This window comes from Caretta caretta, chromosome 13, assembly GCF_965140235.1.
Source record: "Caretta caretta isolate rCarCar2 chromosome 13, rCarCar1.hap1, whole genome shotgun sequence".
In the NCBI taxonomy this organism is placed as follows: domain Eukaryota; kingdom Metazoa; phylum Chordata; order Testudines; family Cheloniidae; genus Caretta; species Caretta caretta.
Window position 1 is genome coordinate 40210561 of NC_134218.1, and position 20564 is coordinate 40231124.

The 20564-nt window shown below is 48.1% G+C and overlaps 1 protein-coding gene across 1 annotated transcript; it reads left to right on the plus strand.

The window, feature by feature from the left end:
• Window positions 1-1748: 1748 nt before the first annotated feature.
• LOC142068707 (olfactory receptor-like protein DTMT) lies at window positions 1749-3992 on the plus strand. Its single transcript, XM_075118538.1, has 3 exons — window positions 1749-1757; window positions 3021-3300; window positions 3586-3992. Exons 1-3 carry the CDS (start codon window positions 1749-1751, stop codon window positions 3990-3992), a joined length of 696 nt encoding a protein of 231 aa, XP_074974639.1.
• The last annotated feature ends 16572 nt before the right edge of the window (window positions 3993-20564 follow it).

The following is a 20564-nucleotide window of genomic DNA, read 5'->3' on the forward strand; positions in this document are numbered from 1 at the left end:
GTTTTAAAGACAAAAGTTTGAAAGAAAGGTTATTATAGAACTAAACAAAATTGAAATAAAAGAGGAAAATATAAAGGTGGATTGAAGGAGGAGCATTTAAAAATAGAGATTTTTTAAAAAAGAAGAACATATTCAGGTAAAAAAAATAAGGTTGAAAGAAAGCACAAGATGGAAAAAGAAGGGATTTTAAAAAGTAGCTGGAAAGCCTGTGTTGAATGACAAAGGGCTGTGTGACAGAGCTAAAGTGTCTCATTCACCTGCACATCTACCAATGTGACATATGCCATCATGTGCCAGAGATGCCCCTCTGCCATGTACATTGGCCAAACCAGACTGTCTCTATGCAAAATGGACATAAATCAGGCATCAAGAATTCTAACATTCAAAAACCAGTAGGAGAACACTTCAACCTCCCTGGACACTCAATAACAGACTGAAAAGTGGCAATTCTTCAACAAAAAAAACTTCAAAAACAGACTCCAAAGAGAAACTGCAGAACTGGAATTAATTTGCAAGATGGATACCATCAAATTAGGCCTAAAAAAAGACTGGGCATGGATGGGTCGCTACAAAAAGTAATTTTCCCTCTGCTGATACTCACACCTTCTTGTCAACTCCATGCATCTGATGAAGTGGGTGTTAGCCCATAAAAGCTTATGCCCAAATAAATTTGTTCGTCTCTAAGGTGCCACAGGGATTCCTCATTATTTATGTGTTGGGGAAATGTTTCTTCAAACACGCTTATCTTTTAAGTGTATATTCTTTTACAAAACTTAAATTAAAAGTCAATTTTCGGTAAAACTTTAACAATATGAAAAGGTTGTGGAAATATCTTTCATGCAGGGCTTATCTCAGGAGGGGTGGGGAGGGGAGGAGAGGGAGGGAGGGAGGAAGGAGGAGGCGATGGGCTGTAGAACAGCTTCTGATTGGTCCGGCAGGGTTTGCTCCCAAGGCTCACAGCCTCTGGTATCGTTATCATTTCCCTAGGGACAGCCACTGGGTAAGCTTGCTGCTTAGCTCTTGCTACTGCTTTCTATAATTTACCTCTCTCACTAGCCATGTGTTCTGCTGATGAACAAAAAAAGATCTTTCTCTCTCTTGCTGTTTTCTAAACTTTACGTCTTTCACACAGCCCTGTGTTCTGCTCATGAACAGAAAAGCATCTCTCTCTCTCTCTCTTTCGTTTTCTACACTTTCTCTCTTTCACACAGCCCTTTGTCACGGAATACAGATTTTCTTCCTAATATTTAAAATTCCCTTTTTTCTGGCATGTACTCTCTTTCAGCCTAATTCTTTTCCCCTTTATATTTTCCTTTTTTTTTCAAAATAACTCTTTTTAAATGCTCCTATCTCAAGCCACCTTGATATTTCCTCGTTTATTACATTTTTTTGTATTTTATAATAACCTTTCTTTCAAACTTTTGTCTTTAAAACCCTCTCTCCTTAGTAAACCTAAACAAAAAATCTGTCCTTTCTTTAATAACCAATCTTTACTCTTTGAAAACCTCTCTCCTTACTAAACCTAACCAATCTTTCTTTTTTAAAAACTCCTTTTCTTTAAGCTCTCTCTTTCTATTCTTTCGACCTAACCCTTCCCTTTTTTCTAAGAAATCAAATTTATCAAAACACAAGCATACAACCTTCCCCGGTCCAAACATTAAAAACAAATATTTTTTTTCAAAATGACTAACAGTGCCAAACCTGTACACAACCAAAAACAGGAATGGAAGGTGGGACATAAACCCGAAATGGGGCATGTAAATGTCTCAGAAAAGTTTATGGTGATGAATGCTATTGAGGGGATGACTACTGAAGAGATTTCAGATTTATTAGTTCTGATACCTTTGCTTTAACAGAAAGGATATGCTACTTCTCTTTAAACAGATCTGTATTTTATTGATCAAAAATTTGGAGAAATAAACTTAGTCTCTCTCCTCTTTCTCTCTCACACTGTATTTTTATCTTATTCTGTTTATTTATCCCTTTCGTTTTCTCCATTTTTTAATTTTTCTCCAGGCACATTCTCCCTTCTGAATAAAAACGACTCTCTTATTTCTATCTTGATGAATTTTCATTTCTATTTCACTTACATTTCTTTAAATGGGGTTGGATTCCAGTCTTAGTTGCTCTTGTGTAAATCCACATAAAGCGGATGCAATTTACCCTGGCGTAATTGAGATCGGTAACAGCCCATGGTCTGTGTTTAGGTTAATGTTTGTCTTTGTCTGTTTCTCAGCTGTATCTATTAAATGGTGCAAATTCTTCTTTGAATCTGCTGTGATAGAGGACAGCTGGACAGACCTTCATACGAACCGCAGCCTCTTTGGTGTTCGGTGTGTGTCTCCTGGGTTATGTCTATGCTGCACCTGGGCAGTGTAATTCCCTGCTCCGGTGACCTACACACATTATCTGTGATGGAGCTATTGTGCTAAAAATAGCAGTGTGGCCTCGGCAGCACAGACGAGCTGCCCGAGCACAATCCCATCTGAGATCCTAGGTACGTCCACACGTGGCCCTCCCAAGCCCCTGTATGTGCTGTCCTGTTCTCACTGCTATTTTTATCCTGCTCGCTTGACCATAGCTAGTATATGTACCTCTACCCAAGCTGGGAATTACACCTCCCAACTGCAGGTTAGACTACCAGTCGTTGAACTCTAAATATCTTTCGTTTCCAATCTCTTGATTTTGTTTATGTCTTCTAGATTTGTTGCTATGACACTGATAGGATTAAGGTATTCCAAAATCCCAGCCTAAAAGTCTTTATTTAACGTTCAAGAAAGCATAAGAGAGTTAGATGGGACATTTCCGTAATTCAGTAGGGTTCCATGCTCTTGGTTCACCTATATTGGAAGCTCAATCTCTTGATTATATTAGTCTTCCTCTGTTTATTAACAACTTCATTCTTCTAGTGGAGAGATGCAGTGGTATGAGGTTACCTACTGCAGGTTTCTGCTAGTGTATCCAACAGCACAAACTGACGGCGTGCACTCCATCAATATTTAATGGTTTTCTTTTTCTAGATACAGATTATGGAGAAAGCGGAAGGAAGAAATCAAACACCCATCGTGAAATTCATCCTTTTAGGATTTGGGAATTTCCCTGAGCTGCAGCCCCTTCTCTTTCTCATGTTTCTAGTCATCTTCATTGTGACTGTTGCAGGGAACATCCTCATTATTGTGCTAGTTGTGACTGATCAGCACCTTCACATCCCTATGTACTTCTTACTGGGGAACTTGTCCTGCTTGGAGACCTGCTACACCTCCACCATCCTGCCCAGGCTGCTGGCCAGTCTTCTGACTGGGGACAGATCCATTTCTGTAAAGGGCTGCATTCTGCAATTATACTTATTTGGTGTCATGTCATCTACAGAATGTCTGCTGCTCATGGCAATGTCTTATGATCGGTATTTAGCGATATGCAATCCACTCCGTTATGATGCTCTGATGAATGGCAGGGTTTGTTGCCAACTGGTGGCAGGGTCCTGGATAAGTAGCTTTGTGGGCTGTGCCATAGTAGATATTTTCTTTTTCCGATTAACGTTCTGTAATTCCAAAGAAATTGATCATTTCTTTTGTGATTTTTCACCCATGATTAAGCTGTCCTGTGATGACACCCAGACTCTTCAACTGGTAACATTTACTATCTCTGCCATAGGGACACTTGTGCCCTGTCTACTGACCCTGACATCCTACATTTGTATCATCGCCACCATCCTGAGAATCCCTTCCACCACAGGGAGGCAAAAGGCCTTTTCCACCTGCTCCTTTCACCTCATTGTGGTTTCAGTTTTCTATGGGACACTGATTACTGTCTATGTGGCTCCAACAGCTAACACTCCCACGGTCCTACACAAACTCTTCTCTGTCTTCTACACAGTCCTGACTCCCATGGTCAATCCTGTCATCTACAGCCTGAGAAACAAAGAGGTCAATGAGTCCCTGAGAAAAGCTATTCTTAAACTGATTGCTTCCAGAAAAGGCATAGAACCTTAAAGGACAAATTTTAGCATATAGTAAAATAGAGATGAACTGACAGTTTTTTAGACATGGCCCATTGGAGTCCTTGAGAACAGGGTTACCCCTTATTGACCTGACTTCATCTTTCTTTCTTTCTTTCTTTTACTCTGATACTTTTTCAGCATTAATCATTCATACATTTAATACCCATGTTTTCTTTTCCAGACACACATTTCAGTAAAGCACTCTGCTTCATGCATCCATACATTCATCCGTACATGAACACAAGTGCCCAAATTCTGCAAGGAGCTTAACATCTTTTGAGTGGCTCTGGGTCTCTTCCACTCCCACTGAAGCCAATGACGTTCATTCTCCGCTGATTAGGATCCTCTGTTGTCAATTTTCAGAGTGGTAGCCATGTTAGACTGTATCAGCAAAAACAAAGAGGAGTCCTTGTGGCACCTTAGAGACTAACACATTTATTTGGGCATAAGCTTTCATGGGCTAAAGCCCACTTCATCAGAAGCATGGAGTGGAAAATACAGTCAGCGGTATATATATAAAAAGATGGAAGTTGCCTTACCGAGTGGAGGATCAGTGCTAACGAGGCCAATTCAGTTAAGGTGGAAGTGGCCTATTCTCAGTGGTTGATTACTTCTGTAGTACTAACGAGGCCAATGCAATCAAGGTGGACGTCGCCCATTTCCAACAGTTGACAAGAAGGTGTGAATATCAACTGAGGGAAAATTAGTTTTTGTAGTGACGCATCCACTCCCAGTCTTTATTCAGGCCTAATTTGGTGTCCAGTTTGCAAATTAATTCCAGTTCTGCAGTTTCTTGTTGAAGTCTGTTTTTGAAGTTTTTTTGTTGAAGAATTGCCACTTTTAGGTCTGTTATTGAGTGACCAGGGAGATTGAAGTGTTCTCCGACTGGTTTCTGAACGTTATAATTCCTGATGTCAGATTTGTGTCCATTTATTCTTTTGCGTAGAGACTGTCCAGTTTGGCCAATGTACATGGCAGAGGGGCATTGCTGGCACATGGTGGCATATATCACATTGGTGGATGTGCAGGTGAATGAGCCCCTGATAGTGTGGCTGATGTGGTTAGGTCCTATGATGGTGTCCCTTGAATAGATATGTGGACAGAGTTGGCACCAGGGTTTGTTGCAATGTTTGGTTCCTGGGTTGGTGTTTTTCTTGTGTGGTGTGTAGTTGCTGGTGAGTCTTTGCTTTAGGCTTGAGGGCTGTCTGTAAGCGAGGATTGGCCTGTCTCCCAAGGTCTGTGAGAGTGAGGGATTGTCCTTCAGGATAGGTTATAGATCCTTGATGATGCACTAGAGAGGTTTTAGTTGGGGGCTGTAGGTGACAGCTAGTGGTGTTCTGTTACTTCCTTTGTTGGGCCTGTCCTGTAGTAGGTGACTTCTGGGTACCCTTCTGGCTCTGTCAATCTATTTCTTCCCTTCACCAGGTTGGTATTGTAGTTTTAAGAATGCTTGATAGAGATCCTGTTTGCGTCCGTCTGAGGGATTGGAGCAAATGCGGTTGTATCATAGAGCTTGGCTGTAGACAATAGATCATGTGATGTGGTCTGGATGAAAGCTGGAGGTATGTAGCTCTAATTCATGAATTCGTTTAACTCAAATTAGCTGAATATTTTCAGCAAAAGTCAATCAAAATCTTTCTGGACTTAGATGCTGGACTCCAACCTGCCCTTTATAATCTTTAACCTTGGGGTTAGAGCACTCGTGTGTGTGTGTGTGTGTGTGTGTAAGACCCACGCTCAATATCCCCCCTGCCTGATAGGGGAGAAGTCTTCAATCTCCCGCATGGGAAACAAGTGCACTAGCCTATAGAATACTCTCTGCACAAGCTCCCTCTCTCTCTCTCGTTTTAACGTGTTTTAACGTGGTTCCATCGGGTATAAATAATTAAATAGCCCTTGTTACAGGGAGTTGAACTTCAGTCTCACACAGCCAAAGTGTGCTTCTTAACTACCAGACCACAGAGTCATCCTTGGACTTATTTTCTGGCCCAATGACTATTCATTCTCATCATGAATGACAATGAGTAATCATTGGGCTAGGAAAAGCAAGTGTGAATGCCTTCATACCCTGGTAGTAAGGCTTTTATTTTCCAGAACTGCCAGAGAAATGAAAAATCAGTGGTTCACTGAGATCTAACTGTCATCTTCTGCCACAATACAGCAGGCAGGACAGAAATACATGCTGAATGGGTTTTCCAGCAAGGGTTGGGTATCTTGTGGTTAAGAAATAGGTGTGAGAGTCACGACTCTTCACTTCTTTTCCTAGATCAGCCACATACTGCCTATAGGCCAGAAACTTTGTCACAAACTAATTCATCCTTAGCCAGAGTGAGGTGTGTTGGAAGCTGTGTTAAAATTACAAGATATCGCTCTGAGTGTAAGGGTTTTTTTTCAGGTCCCGCTTGCAGACGGGGACCTTTGTATGGAAATATATGCTCTGGTTATTATGAGTCATTCTTCAGCCCATCACCATAGAGTTATGCCTCTCTGTTGTGGGGAGGAGCCTGCTTTGTCCCTCCGTTTTTGTGTTCTTGCATCTTATGGGTCTGCATTCTAAGAAATAAAGTAATGTTACATTGCAACCTTCAAGCAATACTGTTTTATGTTTTTATCTAACTGAGAACATAACTGAGAGCTGGCTGGAAAAAGATGTGGGGAAATGGGATTTTTTCTCATTTTTTTTTTCCCCTTCATTTTTAAAATTTCATTTGTTTGATATTTTTCAGCACTGTCATTGTCATAGACACTGGAGGAGGGGTTTCAAAGACACAGACAGGAGTTGGGCATCAGGAAAGCCAATGGGAGATAGGTACAAAGGTGGATGAAAACTTTGCCGGATATGGGGAGGTGATGGATCTTGTCCATGAGCACCCAGGAGACCAGTGATATGAATGGGAAGAGAACACAAGTCTCCTGAGTCCTGGCCACTGCTTCACATGACATAAACGCCAATGTATCAAAGGAAACGATATAGGCTTGGGTTGTCCAATCCTCTCAGCCCCTTTGAAAATCCCACCAAATCTTGGATGAGGGCAGGATCTGTGGGGGTAATTTTTAAAGGCACCTAATTTTCCCCTAGCTGAAAAAGGTAGATAAACCTTGCTTCTCTTCCTTTGTCAGGTGCTTTTCAAACAATGAATGAAAACTGCACTAGGGGAGCTAAGGCAGAGATTTCAGAACCACCCAGAAGTTTTGGATGCCCACAACCAGCGCAGTGGCAGTAAAAGGGAAATATAGTGACCATCTTTAAAAAAGGGAAGAAGGAGAATCCAGGGAATGATAGATCAGTCAGCCTCACCTCAGTCCCTGGAAAAATCATGGAGCAGGTCCTCAAGGAATCCATTTTGAAGCACTTGGAGGAGACGAAGGTGATCAGGAACAGTCAACATGGATTCACCAAGGGCAAGTCATGCCTGACTGACCTGATTGCCTTCTATCTTGAGATAACTGGCTCTGTGGATATGGGGAAAACACGGACGTGATATGCCTTGACTTTAGCAAAGCTTTTGATACGGTCTTCCACAGTATTCTTGCCAGCAAATTAAAGAAGTATGGATTAGATCAGGGATGGGCAAACTATTGCCCGTGGGCAGGATCCGGCCCCTCAGGGCTTTGGATCCAGCCTGAGGGATTGCCACCCCCGTGGTGCTGCTGGGCTAAGTGCGGGAAAGGGCTGGCACCATGTCCCTGCGGCTCCTGGGGAAGAGGGGCAGAGGGCTCTGTGCTCTGCCCTTGCCTGCAGGCACCACCCCCCACAGCTCCCATTTCCCGGGAAGGGGGAACCGCAGCCAATGGGAGCTTCTAGTATGGTACCCACAGGCGAGGGCAGCATGCAGCAGAGCCAACCTCCCCACCCCACCCCAGGAGCCACTGCTGGACATGCTGGCCACTTCCGGGAGTGGCGCGAGGCCAGGGCAGGCAGGGAGCCAACCTTAGGCACGTTGCGCACCGCTTCCACCCCAGTGCCACTCGAGGTAAGCAGTGCCGGGCCAAAGCCTGGACCCCAAACCCCTGCCTTGAGCCCCCAGTCACACTCCCCCCTGCACCCCAACCCCCTGCCCTGAGCCACCAACCCCCTGCCCTGAGCCCCCTGCTACATCTCTCACTCCTCCTGCACCCAAACTGCCTGCCCCAAGACCCCTCATACACCCCGCACCCCTCCTCTGCACCAACCTCTTGCCCAGAGCCCCTTCATGCACACTGCACCTCCTCACACATCCCACACCTCAACCCCTGCCCCACTCCTGCATGTAATTTCCCCACCCAGATGTGGCCCTCAGGCCAAAAAGTTTGCCCACCACTGGATTAGATGAATGGACTATAAGGTGTATAGAAAGCTGGCTAGATTGTTGGGGTCAATGGGTAGTTATCAACAGTTCGATATCTAGTTGGCAGATGGTATCAAGTGGAGTGTCCCAGCAGTCATTCCTGGGGCTCGTTTTGTTCAACATCTTCATTAATGATATTGATGATGGGATGGATTGCACCCTCAGCAAGTTCATGGATGACACTAACCTTGGGGCAGAGGTAAATATTCTGGAGGGTAGGAATAGGGCCCAGAGCGAGCTAGACAAATTGGAGGATTGGATCAAAAGAAATCAGATAAGGTTCAACAAGGACAAGTGCAGAGTCCTGCACTTAGGACGGAAGAATCCCATGCACTGCGACAGGTTGGGGATCGACTGGCTAAGTGGCAGTTTTGCAAAAAAGGACCTGGGGATTACAGTGGACAAGAAGCTGGATATGAGTCAACAGTGTTACCTTGTTGCCAAGAAGGCTAATGGCATATTAGATTGCATTAGTAGAAGCATTGCCAGCAGATCGTGGGAAGTGATTATTCCCCTCTATTCAGCACTGGTGAGGTCACATCTGGAGTACTGCATCTAGTTTTGGGCCCCCCACTACAGAAAGGATGTGGACAAATTGGAGAGAGTCCAGCGGGAGGGCAATGAAAATGCTTCGGGGGCTGGGACACATGACTTAGGAGGAGAGGTTGAGGGAACTGGGGTTATTAAGTCTGCAGAAGAGAAGAGTGAGGGAGGATTTGATAGCAGCCTTCAGCTACCTGAGGGGGGATTCCAAAGAGGATGAAGTTCGGCTGTTCTCAGTAGTGGCAGATAACAGAACAAGGAGCAATGGTCTCAAGTTGCAGTGGGGGAGGCCTAGGTTGGATATTCGGAAAAAACTATTTTATTAGGAGGGTGGTGAAGCACTGGAATGGGTTACCGAGGGAGATGGTGGAATCTCCATCCTTAGAGGTTTTTAAGGCCCAGGTTGGCAAAGCCTTCCCTGGGATGATTTAGTTGGGGTTGGTCCTGCTTTGAGCAGGGTGTGACGGGTTCGGTCACAGAGATCCCTTTGTGACTGTCACCTGATGTGCTGAAACTACCTCTGAGCCCGTTTTCCACTGCCAGTTTGGGACTCCAGAACCCTGCCTTGTTGAGCCAGATACGCTAGTCACCTGCAACACAGACCGAGGTCTGATCCACGCCCCCTAAGCTGCAGAATTTAACCAAAAATTGCTCAGCAACTCACCTATCTTCAGCACCCGGACACTCAGTTCTCAATGGAATCCAAACCCAAATAAATCCGATTTACTCTGTATCAAGCTTATACAGGGTAAACCCATAAATTGTCCGTCCTCTATAACACTGATAGACAGATATGCTCAGCTGTTTGCTCTCCCAGGTATAAATCACTTACTCTGGGTTTACTAATAAACAAAAGTGATTTTATTAAGTATAAAAAGTAGGATTTAAGTCGTTTCAAGTAATAACAGTCAGAACAAAGTAAGCAAATAAAATAAAGCAAAATAAAGCATGCAAGTCTAAGCCTAATACATTAAGAAACTGAATACAGGTAAATCTCACCCTCAGAGCTGTTCCAATAAGCTTCTTTCACAGACTAGACTCCTTCCTAGTCTGGGCCCAATCCTTTCCCCTGCTACAGTTTTTGTTAGTTCCAGCTCAGGTGGTAACTAGGGGATTTCTCATGACTGGCAGCCCCCTTTGTTCTGTTTCACCCACTTTCATAGCTTTGGCACAAGGTGGGAATCTTTTGTCTCTCTGGGTCCCCACCCCGCCTTTGAAATGGAAAAGCACCAGGTTTAAGATGGATTCCAGTCCCAGGTGACATGGTCACATATCCTGTGATACCCCAAGCCTCCATTCTTTCTGTCCTGACTCACTGGAACACAGGAAGGCTTACAAGTAAACAGAGCCATTTACAACCAATTATCCTAGTTAATGAGAGCCAGCAAGATTCCAAACCACCATTAATGGCCCACACTGTGCATAATTACAATAGTACTTCAGAGTTATACTTTATATTTCTAGCTTCAGATACAAGAATTATACATACATACAAATAGAATGAACACACTCAGTAGATTATAAGCTTTATAACGACACCTTAAAAGAGACCTTTTGCATGAAGCATGTTCCAGTTACATTATATTCACACTCATTAGCATATTTTAATAAAACATATGGAGTGCAACGTCACACAGGGGCTTAAACTAGATGAGTTTCTGAGGGCTCTTCCAACCCTAATCTTCTATGATTCTATGATTCTGTGATACACAGAGTAAAATTCTCAAGAACACCTATGTGACATAGGCGAGTAATGCTGGGATTTTGAAGGAGCCTAAGGGAGATAGAAGCCCAACTCCCAGAATCTAGCTCACTTTGGCTCTTTTGAAATTTTCATTCTAAATTCCCCTTTCAAAAGTGATATAAGCTCAAAATGTTAAGGATATTTAGGACCCTAAAGTTGTAGATAGGTTCCTAATGGGCCCTACAGACATGCCTAGGCATCCAAGTGCCATTGAAATCAATAGGAGCTAGACACTTAGATGCTTCTGAAACTCTCACTAGGTGTCTAGCTGCCATTTTAAGCACCTAAATACCTTTGAAAATCTGACTCTTAGATGCCTACATCCCACTGACTTTCACTGAGACTAAGGGCATGTGTACACTATCCCTCGGTTTGGACTAGGGGACTGTGAACAACAGGGCACACCAAAGTCTGTGCTGAAACTCCCCCTTTGGATGCTGCAGGTGCAGACTACAAGGTTCCTCCTTCACACGAATGTATTCCTGCTTGAAGAGGGCTATGCTATTGCTCACTAGGAATCTTTAGTTCACACCTGCAGCGCACACACAGGGAAGTTACCGTGTAGCACTTTGGTGCACATTGCTAGTCATGCCCCTGTAGTCCGAACTGCAGGACCATGTAGACAAGACCTTAGACTTCAGAATTCCTAAGTCATTGCTGAAAATGGAGATTGAGTTCCTTAGTCAGTTTCGTGTGGACTGGTCCAGGCTGAGGCTGATGGTGGGATGGAAATTGTTGAAATCATGGTGGAGTACCTCAAGGGCTTCTTTTCCATGGGTCCAGATGATGAAGATGTCATCAGTGTGGCGCAAGTAGAGTAGGGGCATTAGGGGATGAGAGCTGAGGAAGCGTTGTTCTAAGTCAGCCACTATGGATGTAGAAGCCTGCTTATTATAAATTTTCAAAATACTTTCAAAAATACACCCTTTTTAATCACGTATATTTCCTTCCTTCATTCTTTCATATCAAAATCTACTGTCTTTTATTCTACTGTTAGAATATCCAATTATTGTTATTAATAAAAAGTTATAACTTTAGACTGGTGGATACTCCATCATACAACAACAACTGACAATATCAATATAACAAATTTCAACAACCTACACACTCATATTTGCACAATAGTGAGTTTGGATCCCGTGCCACTCCTGGGAGCCAGCGGTGGCTCCCTGGGGAGACTAGTGGATCCAATTGGAGAGAAACCCCCATGCGGCTCCATGGCGGGCAGGTGGCCTGAACTAGGAACTTTGTCCGAAGCTCCTTGACCCTTTTTGCTTGGTGCCAGGGAGTGCCACTTTTTTGACTGCTTCTTGGACACTGGCGAGGGGCAGAGGTGCCAGACTGATCCCGGTGCCAGGGGTGAACTACAAACTACATGCTCCTTCTGTGTTCTCGGAGAAAAGTTTTTACAAATCTGACACTTGTCTTTCATGTCTGATTCCCTCAAGCACTTCAGGCAGCTGCTATGGGGGTCACTCACAGGCTTAGTCCTGTTGCAGGCATAACAGGGCTTAAAACCCAGATAATGGCAGGGGTGGCAGGTTTGTAGAAATTTTGGTGGGTCCTAAAACCTGCCCCCGCAAACTCTGCCTAAAGCTCTGGGAGGGAGTTTGGATGGAGGGAGGAGGTCTGGGATGCAGACTCTGGGTTGGGGCAGGAGATTGGGGTGCAAGCTCTGGGAGGGAGTTTGGGTGCTGGGTGCAGGCTCCAGGCTGGGGCAGAGGGTGGGGGTGCAGGAGAGGATGAGGGGTGCAGGCTCTGGGATGGAGTTTGGGTGTAGGCTCTGGGCTGGGACAAGGGGTGGGGGTGCAGGAGGGGGTGAGGTGTGCAGGCTCTGGGAGTGCATGTGAAGGGCTGGGATGCAGGCTCTGGGAGGAAGTTTGGCAGCAGAGAGGGTGTGTGGGAAGGGGATGGGGGTGGAGGGGTGAGGACTGTGGGGTGAGGCTGGGGATGAGGGGTTAGGGGTGTAGGAGAGGCTCGGAGCTGGGCAGAGGGTTGGGGTGCGGAGCGATGAGGGCTCTGGCTGGGGTTGGGGATGAGGGCTTTGGGGTGTGGGAGAGGCTTGGAGCTGTGGCAGAGGGTTGGGGTGTGGGGAGGTGAGGGCTCTGGCTGGGGGTGCAGGCTCTAAGGTGGGGCAGGGCTGGGGATGAGTTTGGGGTGCAGGCAGGCTGCCCCAAGGATGGGGCCAGAGCGGAGGACTCCCCCCAGCCCTCTCTCTGCTGGCAGCAGTGAGTTATGTGGGAGGGCCCCCCCACATTCCCCCCCCACGTTCCCCCCCCGGTAGCACACTCACCCTGTACCACTGTCAACGCACATGCTCCTAGGGTCCCTCTCAGGTCCAGGAAGCCCCCTCGCCCCCCCTGTGGTGGGAGCTGGGGGGGGGGCTGCCATCACATGTGCGCCTCCTCCCCCGCTGCTGCCCCTCACTGTAGCCTCACTGGGGGTGACCCTTGCCCAGTGTGGGCAGGAGCGGTGACTGCGGGTGGGGGTGGGGGGGCCCTGTGCTGGTGGAGGGTCCTGCCGGAAAAGGGAAGATCTGAGGGGGAAGGGCAGGGGAAGGGCAACCTGCCCTGCCCTAGTGGAAATGGGGCTCTAGGACCCTGCAGCAGCAGTTGATGCCAGGACCAGAGCAGAGCCGAGGCAGTGTGGGGCTGCAGGAGAGACGCAGGGACGCTTCTGGGGCTGGGAAAGCGCGCTGGGGCAGCAAGTGGGGGCCGGGGGACACTTTGGGGAAGCGCGGGGGGGAACAGCAGGATGAAACACTGTAAAAAAATTGGGGGGCACCGCTTTTTGGTGCCCCCAAATCTTGACGCCCTAGGTGACCGCCTAGTTCACCTCCTGGTCGCACCAGCCCTGGGAATATCCACCCGCTTTATGGGGATTGTCTGCCCCATTCTTTGCAGTTCACCCTAATGGAGTGACCAGAGCTGTCCCCCACTGGGACACTGGTCACAGCCAGATATGCCGTGTAAGATATCTGCAAACATGTTAGAATTTGCCACATATGATGATCTTGTTTATATGTTTGTATCACCTCAGATCTACTTACCGCGGTGTCTTCACTGCGGTAACTCGGCAGCTGAGACTCTCCCGTTGACTCCGCTTGTGCTTTTCCTTCTGGTGGAGTGCTCAGTGGTTGACTTATCCCGTCTATACTAGATGCAATAAATAGACCTCCCGCTGGATTGATCGCTGCCCACCAATCCAGCGGGTATGTAGACAAGCCCTAAAGGCTTCCCAGCCATGTGCTGGCCAGCTTGTGTTTGGAACAAAGGAAGCACGGGCCGCATGGAAAGACTATAAAAGGCAGCTGCATCTTCTCCATTTGGTCTTCAGTCCTGCTTCTTCCCTCTGGAGGGACTTTGCTACAAATGGAAGCTCTGAACAAAGGACTGAATGACCCATCTGGGCTGTGGGTGTGCTCCAATTTGTGTGGGGGGGTGGAGGGTGAGAAAACCTGGATTTGTGCTGGAAATGGCCCAACTTGATGATCACTTTAGATAAGCTATTACCAGCAGGACAGTGGGGTGGCAGGAGGTATTGTTTCATATTCTCTGTGTGTATATAAAGTCTGCTGCAGTTTCCACGGTATACATCTGATGAAGTGAGCTGTAGCTCACGAAAGCTCATGCTCAAATAAATTGGTTAGTCTCTAAGGTGCTACAAGTACTCCTTTTCTTTTTTTGTAAATTTAAAGATACTCTTTTGTGAAGTTTTCAGATTACCCCTGAAGCTTATAGAGTTAAATTTAGGAACCTTAAGAGTGATACTGGTATGAGTAATGGGGAATATGTAAACCAAATGAAAGATTTGTTAGGAAAATGGGTGAGGGGCTAGGGGGTGGCAAGTTTTGAGGGAATGCTGGACCTTGTTGCTCAAGAGCATTTCCCAGGCACATGTCAGGCTGAGGTGAAGCAGTGTCTGTGGGACAAAGATGTGAAGTCTGGGGAGGAGATGGCTTTTTTAGATGATGCCTTTGAACAGAATCAGGGGTCTACTGCGGGCAGGCCAGAGAAAGAGGAGTTTAAAACAGGTGGGAAGGGAGGATCCCATTTTGCCCCTGGGAAGATAGAAGGGGGCAAACACTCTCTTGCCCAAAACCATTCCTGTAACCCGCATCCCAAATTTTCTGTAAAAGCAGAAGAGCCCAGAAGGTGCAATCAGTGTAATTCCATATATGCCATCATGTGCCAGCAATGCCCCTCTGCCATGTACATTGGTCAAACTGGACAGTCTCTACGTAAAAGAATAAATGGACACAAATCAGATGTCAAGAATTATAACATTCATAAACCAGTCGGAGAACACTTCAATCTCTCTGGTCACGCAATCACAGACATGAAGGTCGCTATCTTAAAACAAAAAAACTTAAAATCCAGACTCCAGCGAGAAACTGCTGAATTGGAATTCATTTGCAAATTGGATACTATTAATTAATTAATTAATTAATTAATTAAAAAGAGACTGGGAGTGGCTAAGTCATTATGCAAGGTAGCCTATGTCCCCTTGTTTTTTCCTACCCCCCCCCTCCCCCAGACGTTCTGGTTAAACTTGGATTTAAACTTGGAGAGTGGTCAGTTTGCATGAGCTATTACCAGCAGGAGAGTGAGTTTGTGTGTGTGTGTGTGTGTGTGTCCCCGGGGGGGGGGGAAAGGGGGGGGCGAGAAAGCCTGGATTTGTGCTGGACATGGCCCACCTTGATTACCATGCACATTGTAGGGAGAGTGGTCACTTTGGATGAGCTATTACCAGCAGGATAGTGAGTTTGTGTGTGTGGTTTTTGGAGGGGGGTGAGGGGGTGAGAGAACCTGGATTTGTGCAGGAAATGGCCCACCTTGATTATCATGCACATTGTGTAGAGAGTTGTCATTTTGGATGGGCTATTACCAGCAGGAGAGTGAGTTTGTGGGGGGGTGGGGGGGGTGGAGGGTGAGAAAACCTGGATTTGTGCTGGAAATGGCCCAACTTGATGATCACTTTAGATAAGCTATTACCAGCAGGACAGTGGGGTGGGAGGAGGTATTGTTTCATGGTCTCTGTGTGTATATAATGTCTACTGCAGTTTCCACGGTATGCATCCGATGAAGTGAGCTGTGGCTCACGAAAGGTCATGCTTAAATAAATTGGTTAGTCTCTAAGGTGCCACAAGTACTCCTTTTCTCATCCCTATCTTGAAACTAACACTAGGGGAGATTTAGGAAAGTCCGGGGCCCTATCCAATTCAGTGAGAGCTGAGTTCGGTGACCCCAGGGCCCTCCTGCCCCCCCCCCCCCCACAGGCCTCTGCTTCTCCCTCGCAGCCGCCTCCCCCTGAGCGACCCCATTAAAACCCACCATGTCCCTGTCCACAGCCCTTAGCCACCTGACTGTCCCCAATGCCCTGCGGGCCAGCGCTGGGCTGAGTGATGTCATCGGGGGATGAGGGGCGGGGCCTTTTATCTCCATGGTGACTCTGTGACATGGGGGCACTTTATTGGGGGTTGGGATGTCTCAGCTCCACCCACTGACACCAGCGGAGGGTCCGGGCCGGGATTTCCACAGGGCAGTTGGTGAAAACAACCCAGGAGCCGCTTTGGAAAGTCCCGGCGGCGCCACATCCCCCGGCGCAGCGGAGCGGGGTTTATTCTGGCGCCGGGTGATCTCTGCCCCCCAGCCCCGCCCGGACCCTGAATGGCCCATTTCCACACCCCGGCCTCCATCTCTCTCTGCCTCAGTACCCCTCTGACCCAGGGGCTGTGATCGTTCCTCTGCCTCCCGGCAGCTTTGGGGGGATAAAGGCAATAACCGCGTGCGAAGGGCGGAGATGCCCCGGTGAGGGGCCCCACATCGGTTATAATGAACTAATCACCTTCCGCTGCATTAATGCGATAAACATCCCAGTTTTCTGAAAGGGCCAGAGGCTCCCTGGTGTAAATCAGGAGTAACTTGAGTCTCGAGAAATCGCTTGTGGTGACTTTACACTAGCGGAGGATTTCGCCCCAGGAGCTATTCACTCCATCTGCTGTGTCTGATGCAAACCGCAATGCGCTTGTCCCCTTTACACCGACACAGAGACGGGCCCTAGGAGACCAAGCTGCCGGGGGAGAGGCGCGACTCAGAACAGGACTCACTCCGCATTGGAGTTCACAGACGAAGTGGGGGATCTGTGCACCCAGGGGGCTCTGGGCAGGAAGGGGAGACACATTGCCCGGGAACGGAAGGGTTAAACTGGCGGGAGGTTTGTGTCCCGTTCCCCCGGGTGCCGGGTCTCCTGCCCGAGCCCGAAGCGGGGGGTGTCGCTGCTGCCCCCGCGCGGCCGCCGGGAGAAGGGCGATTCCGCAGCCTGGGTTTTTGTGCGATCACAAACCGGTTTCGTTTCACTGTGTCTCCCGCACAGTAATAGCGGGCGGTGTCCTCGGGCTTCAGGCCGGTCATTTGCAGATACAGCTCACTCTTGGCGTTATCCCTGGAGATGGTGAATCGCCCTTTCACTGCATCGAGGTAGTATGTACTACCTCCACCGGGGTTTATATAAGCGACCCATTCCAGTCCCTTCCCGGGAGCCTGTCGGACCCAGTTCATGTAGGCGCTGCTGAAGGTGAACCCGGAGGCTTTGCAGGAGAGGCGGAGAGAGTCTCCGGGCTTCTTCACACCCCCTCCGGACTCCACCAGCGTCTGGGACCGTACACCTGGGAATAAAGACAGGCCATTAATGTCGGTATAAGAACAGCGGTAACACAATATTCTTCTAACTCTGCCAGGTCTTCAGAGGAGGAAAATACCTTCCAGAGCTCCTAGAGCGACAATGACAAGGAGCAAAAATCCCATTTTCCCGGGTGCGGGAGGGGAAAGTTCTCAGGGGACTGGCTGGTGACTGCACAGAGCCAGGGGGCTGCGGATTGTGTCTCCGGGTGCAGCCTGGGCAGAGAGAGGCAGAGATTTAAACAGGAAACTGTCTCCCTCATTTGCATGCCCCGCTTTATAAGAGACACACACTCCTGGTGTCAGTGATCGGATTGACTCGCCCCAGGGCTCCGGGTGCTGCAGCGACCGGCTACATTGAAATGATCCATGACACAAGGAACGTGATCTGAGCAGGTCTGGCGGCCCGGCTGTGGGGCAGGTGGGAGAAGCGGGGGACGGAGGGCGGGGGGTGTCTGAGGACAGAGTTAAGTTTTACAGTGGAGTCTCCCTGACATTAGTGGGCCGAGAGCGGCGTTTCTGGGAGTTTTTCTTCAGGGGGGAATCGAGGGAGGATTCAGGCTACAGTGAAGGGAGATTATGATCCACGGCTGATACTTATATTCGTTTTTATATTCCTGTTCCCAGTCAGACTCCACTTCCCTTTTACATTCGGATTGTAAACTCGGTGGGACTGAGAGAGGTTTTATGGTCTGTGTTTGTACCATATGGGACTATGGGACCCTAGACTATCATTAAGAACATAAAACGGCCAGACTGGGTCAGACCAAAGGTCCATCTAGCCCAGTATCCTGTCTCCAGACAGTGGCCAATGCCTAATGCTGAAGAGGGAACAAACAGAACAGGGAATCAGCGAGTGATCCACCCCGTGTCGCCCTTTCCCGGCTTCTGGAGACCCTGGGCACTGGGACCACAACCAGCACCAAATCTATCACCGCTGAACATCATCCTCAAGATTATTTACTTCGTTAATTATTAATAAGCAATAAAGTGTAGATAGAAGCTTTCTCCTGGTTGTATTTAAAGAACTTGTGTGATAGGAACGCTACGTGTTTTTACACCATCTCCATGATATAATATTGAGGGATAATAACAAAAACAACAACAAAATTATTTCCATTCCCACTTTCTTTCAGACAAGTGTAAGCATTCAGGCTGAAACACAGATTTCCATTCCCATTACCATTCATGTTCCCTTTCATATCCCCAAACTCATTCACACACATTGGGGAGAGAGACGCTGTAAGGGAATGTCCGATAGACAGTTACACTGAATGAGACTCAGACCATGGGGGTGGGGGGGCGGTTGGCTCCATAACGCCATGGTCCTAGGCTCTCAGACTGGCTGGAGACCAGCTCATTGATGAGGCTAATAGAAGTGAGACCATGTACAGGGCAGGGAGTCAAATAAATCTATAAACAGGCCCTACCCAGCTCTATGGCTTTGGCCAGCAGGGATTTGGGGAACAGCCTTGTTCCCTTTTATAGCTGTCAGGGTTTGTGTTTTCACCTCTCCTGCTTTCTATCCTCACATGGGAACTGAGACATGAACATGGAACAATTTGGGCTTCGGTTTGGCAGATAATAACTATTGCCCCCTTACTAAAACTCAGTGGGGTTGTTTGGCTGGGTAGCTCCCAGTACCAAAAGAAAGGGGAAGTGTCGATGGGAAATCAGGACGCTGAGACTGACAGTCCCCAGGGGCAATGGGGAGAGGCCAATGCTCCAGGTCAGCCTGCTTGACAGGGCAGGAAGGCTGATCAGGGAGTCAGCAGGCCAGGGGGGTCCCATCCTCCCTGGAACCTGGAATTGCCTGGGTCAGACAGAGTGGGGCCAAGCTAGGGAGAAAGCAGGGGCCCGAGCTGAGCTGGGGAGCAGAGCTGGGCCGGATCCAGAGGGACCAGAAAAGCAGCCCAGAGAGAGCAGACCTGTCCTGGGAGCAGAGCTGCAGCAACCAGAGCCAGAGGGGCCAGAAAAGCAGCCCAGGAAGCGGGTGAGTGCCGGGAGCAGAGTCACAGAAGCAGCCCACAGAGCAGACCTGTCCTGGGAGGAGAGCTGGAGCAACCAGAGCCAGGGGGCCAGAGAAGCAGCCCAGGGAGCGGGAGGCAGAGCAGCAGCAGCAGCCGGGCTGTGGCAGAATGGAGGAGCTGGAGCTGAAGCAGAGTGGAGCTGGGGCGCGGACTGGGGCTGGGGCTGGAGCCGTCCGGAGCCGGGTGTGGTGAGCAGCTGGGGGGAGTGAGGGGGACCCTGAGCAGTGGGCCCAGTGCAGGGAGACGCCCCCAGCCAAGAGGCTCTGCAGGCCAGACTGGGAGGGGGATCGTAACACTGGGACACTGGGAAGAAGGGTCCTGCCACCTCGAGCCTGAGAGCATGTGGCCACCACCAGAGCAAATGTCCAACCCACAGCATCTGCAGCAAACCAGGGCCTGGGCAGGGGCCTGGGACGTGTGAGGAACAGACTGAGCTGCCCTGACGTGCCAGAGACGCTGGTTGTGACGTCCCTGGGCCAGAGAGCGGGGTGAGGTGTTTTCCTTTCACCTTTCCCATTTTTTTCCTTTTTTAAAAGAATGATTGCTGCTTAATAAATTGTATTTGCTTTGAACTGTATGTAATGCTCAGTGGGTTAGGGAAGCATCCAGTGCAGAGAGAGCCCCCAGAGTGAGGACACCCTAGCCCCTGCCCAAAGTGACCACAACAAGTTTGGAGGTCGAGCCCCCCAGGAATCCTGGGCCCAGCTTTGTTGGGGTTACAAGGACTCTGCCACATGGGAGAGTGGAAGGGGAGCCCCACCTCAAAAAAGATCTATTGGAGTTAGAAAAGGTACAGAGAAGGGCAACAAATATGATGAGGGGGGTGAAACAGCTTCCGTATGAGGAGAGACTAAAACGACTGGGACTTTTCAGCTTGGAAAAGAGACAACCAGGGAGGATGGACAGAGGCTTATAAAATCTTGACAGATGTGGAGAAAAGGAAAAAGCAAGTGACATTTACCCCTTCACTTAACACAAGAACCAGGGGTCACCCAATGAAATTAACAGGCAGTAAATTTAGAACAAACAGAAGGAAGTATTTCTTCACACAACGGAGTCATCCGTGGAACTTTTTGCCAGGGATGTTGTGAAGGCCAAAATTATAACAGGGTTCAATAAAGAACTAGATAAGTTCATGGAGGACAGGTCCATCAATGGCTATTAGCCAGGATGGGCAGGGATGCAATCCCATGCTCTGGGTATCCCTAGCCTCTGTTTGCCAGAAGCTGCGAGTGGACA

Bases quoted from the DNA above. Each gene is read 5' to 3' on its own strand.
- LOC142068707 (XM_075118538.1), top strand. The intron at 3,301-3,585 runs GGGACAGATCCA...GTGATTTTTCAC, and splicing joins GCTGGCCAGTCTTCTGACTG to CCATGATTAAGCTGTCCTGT.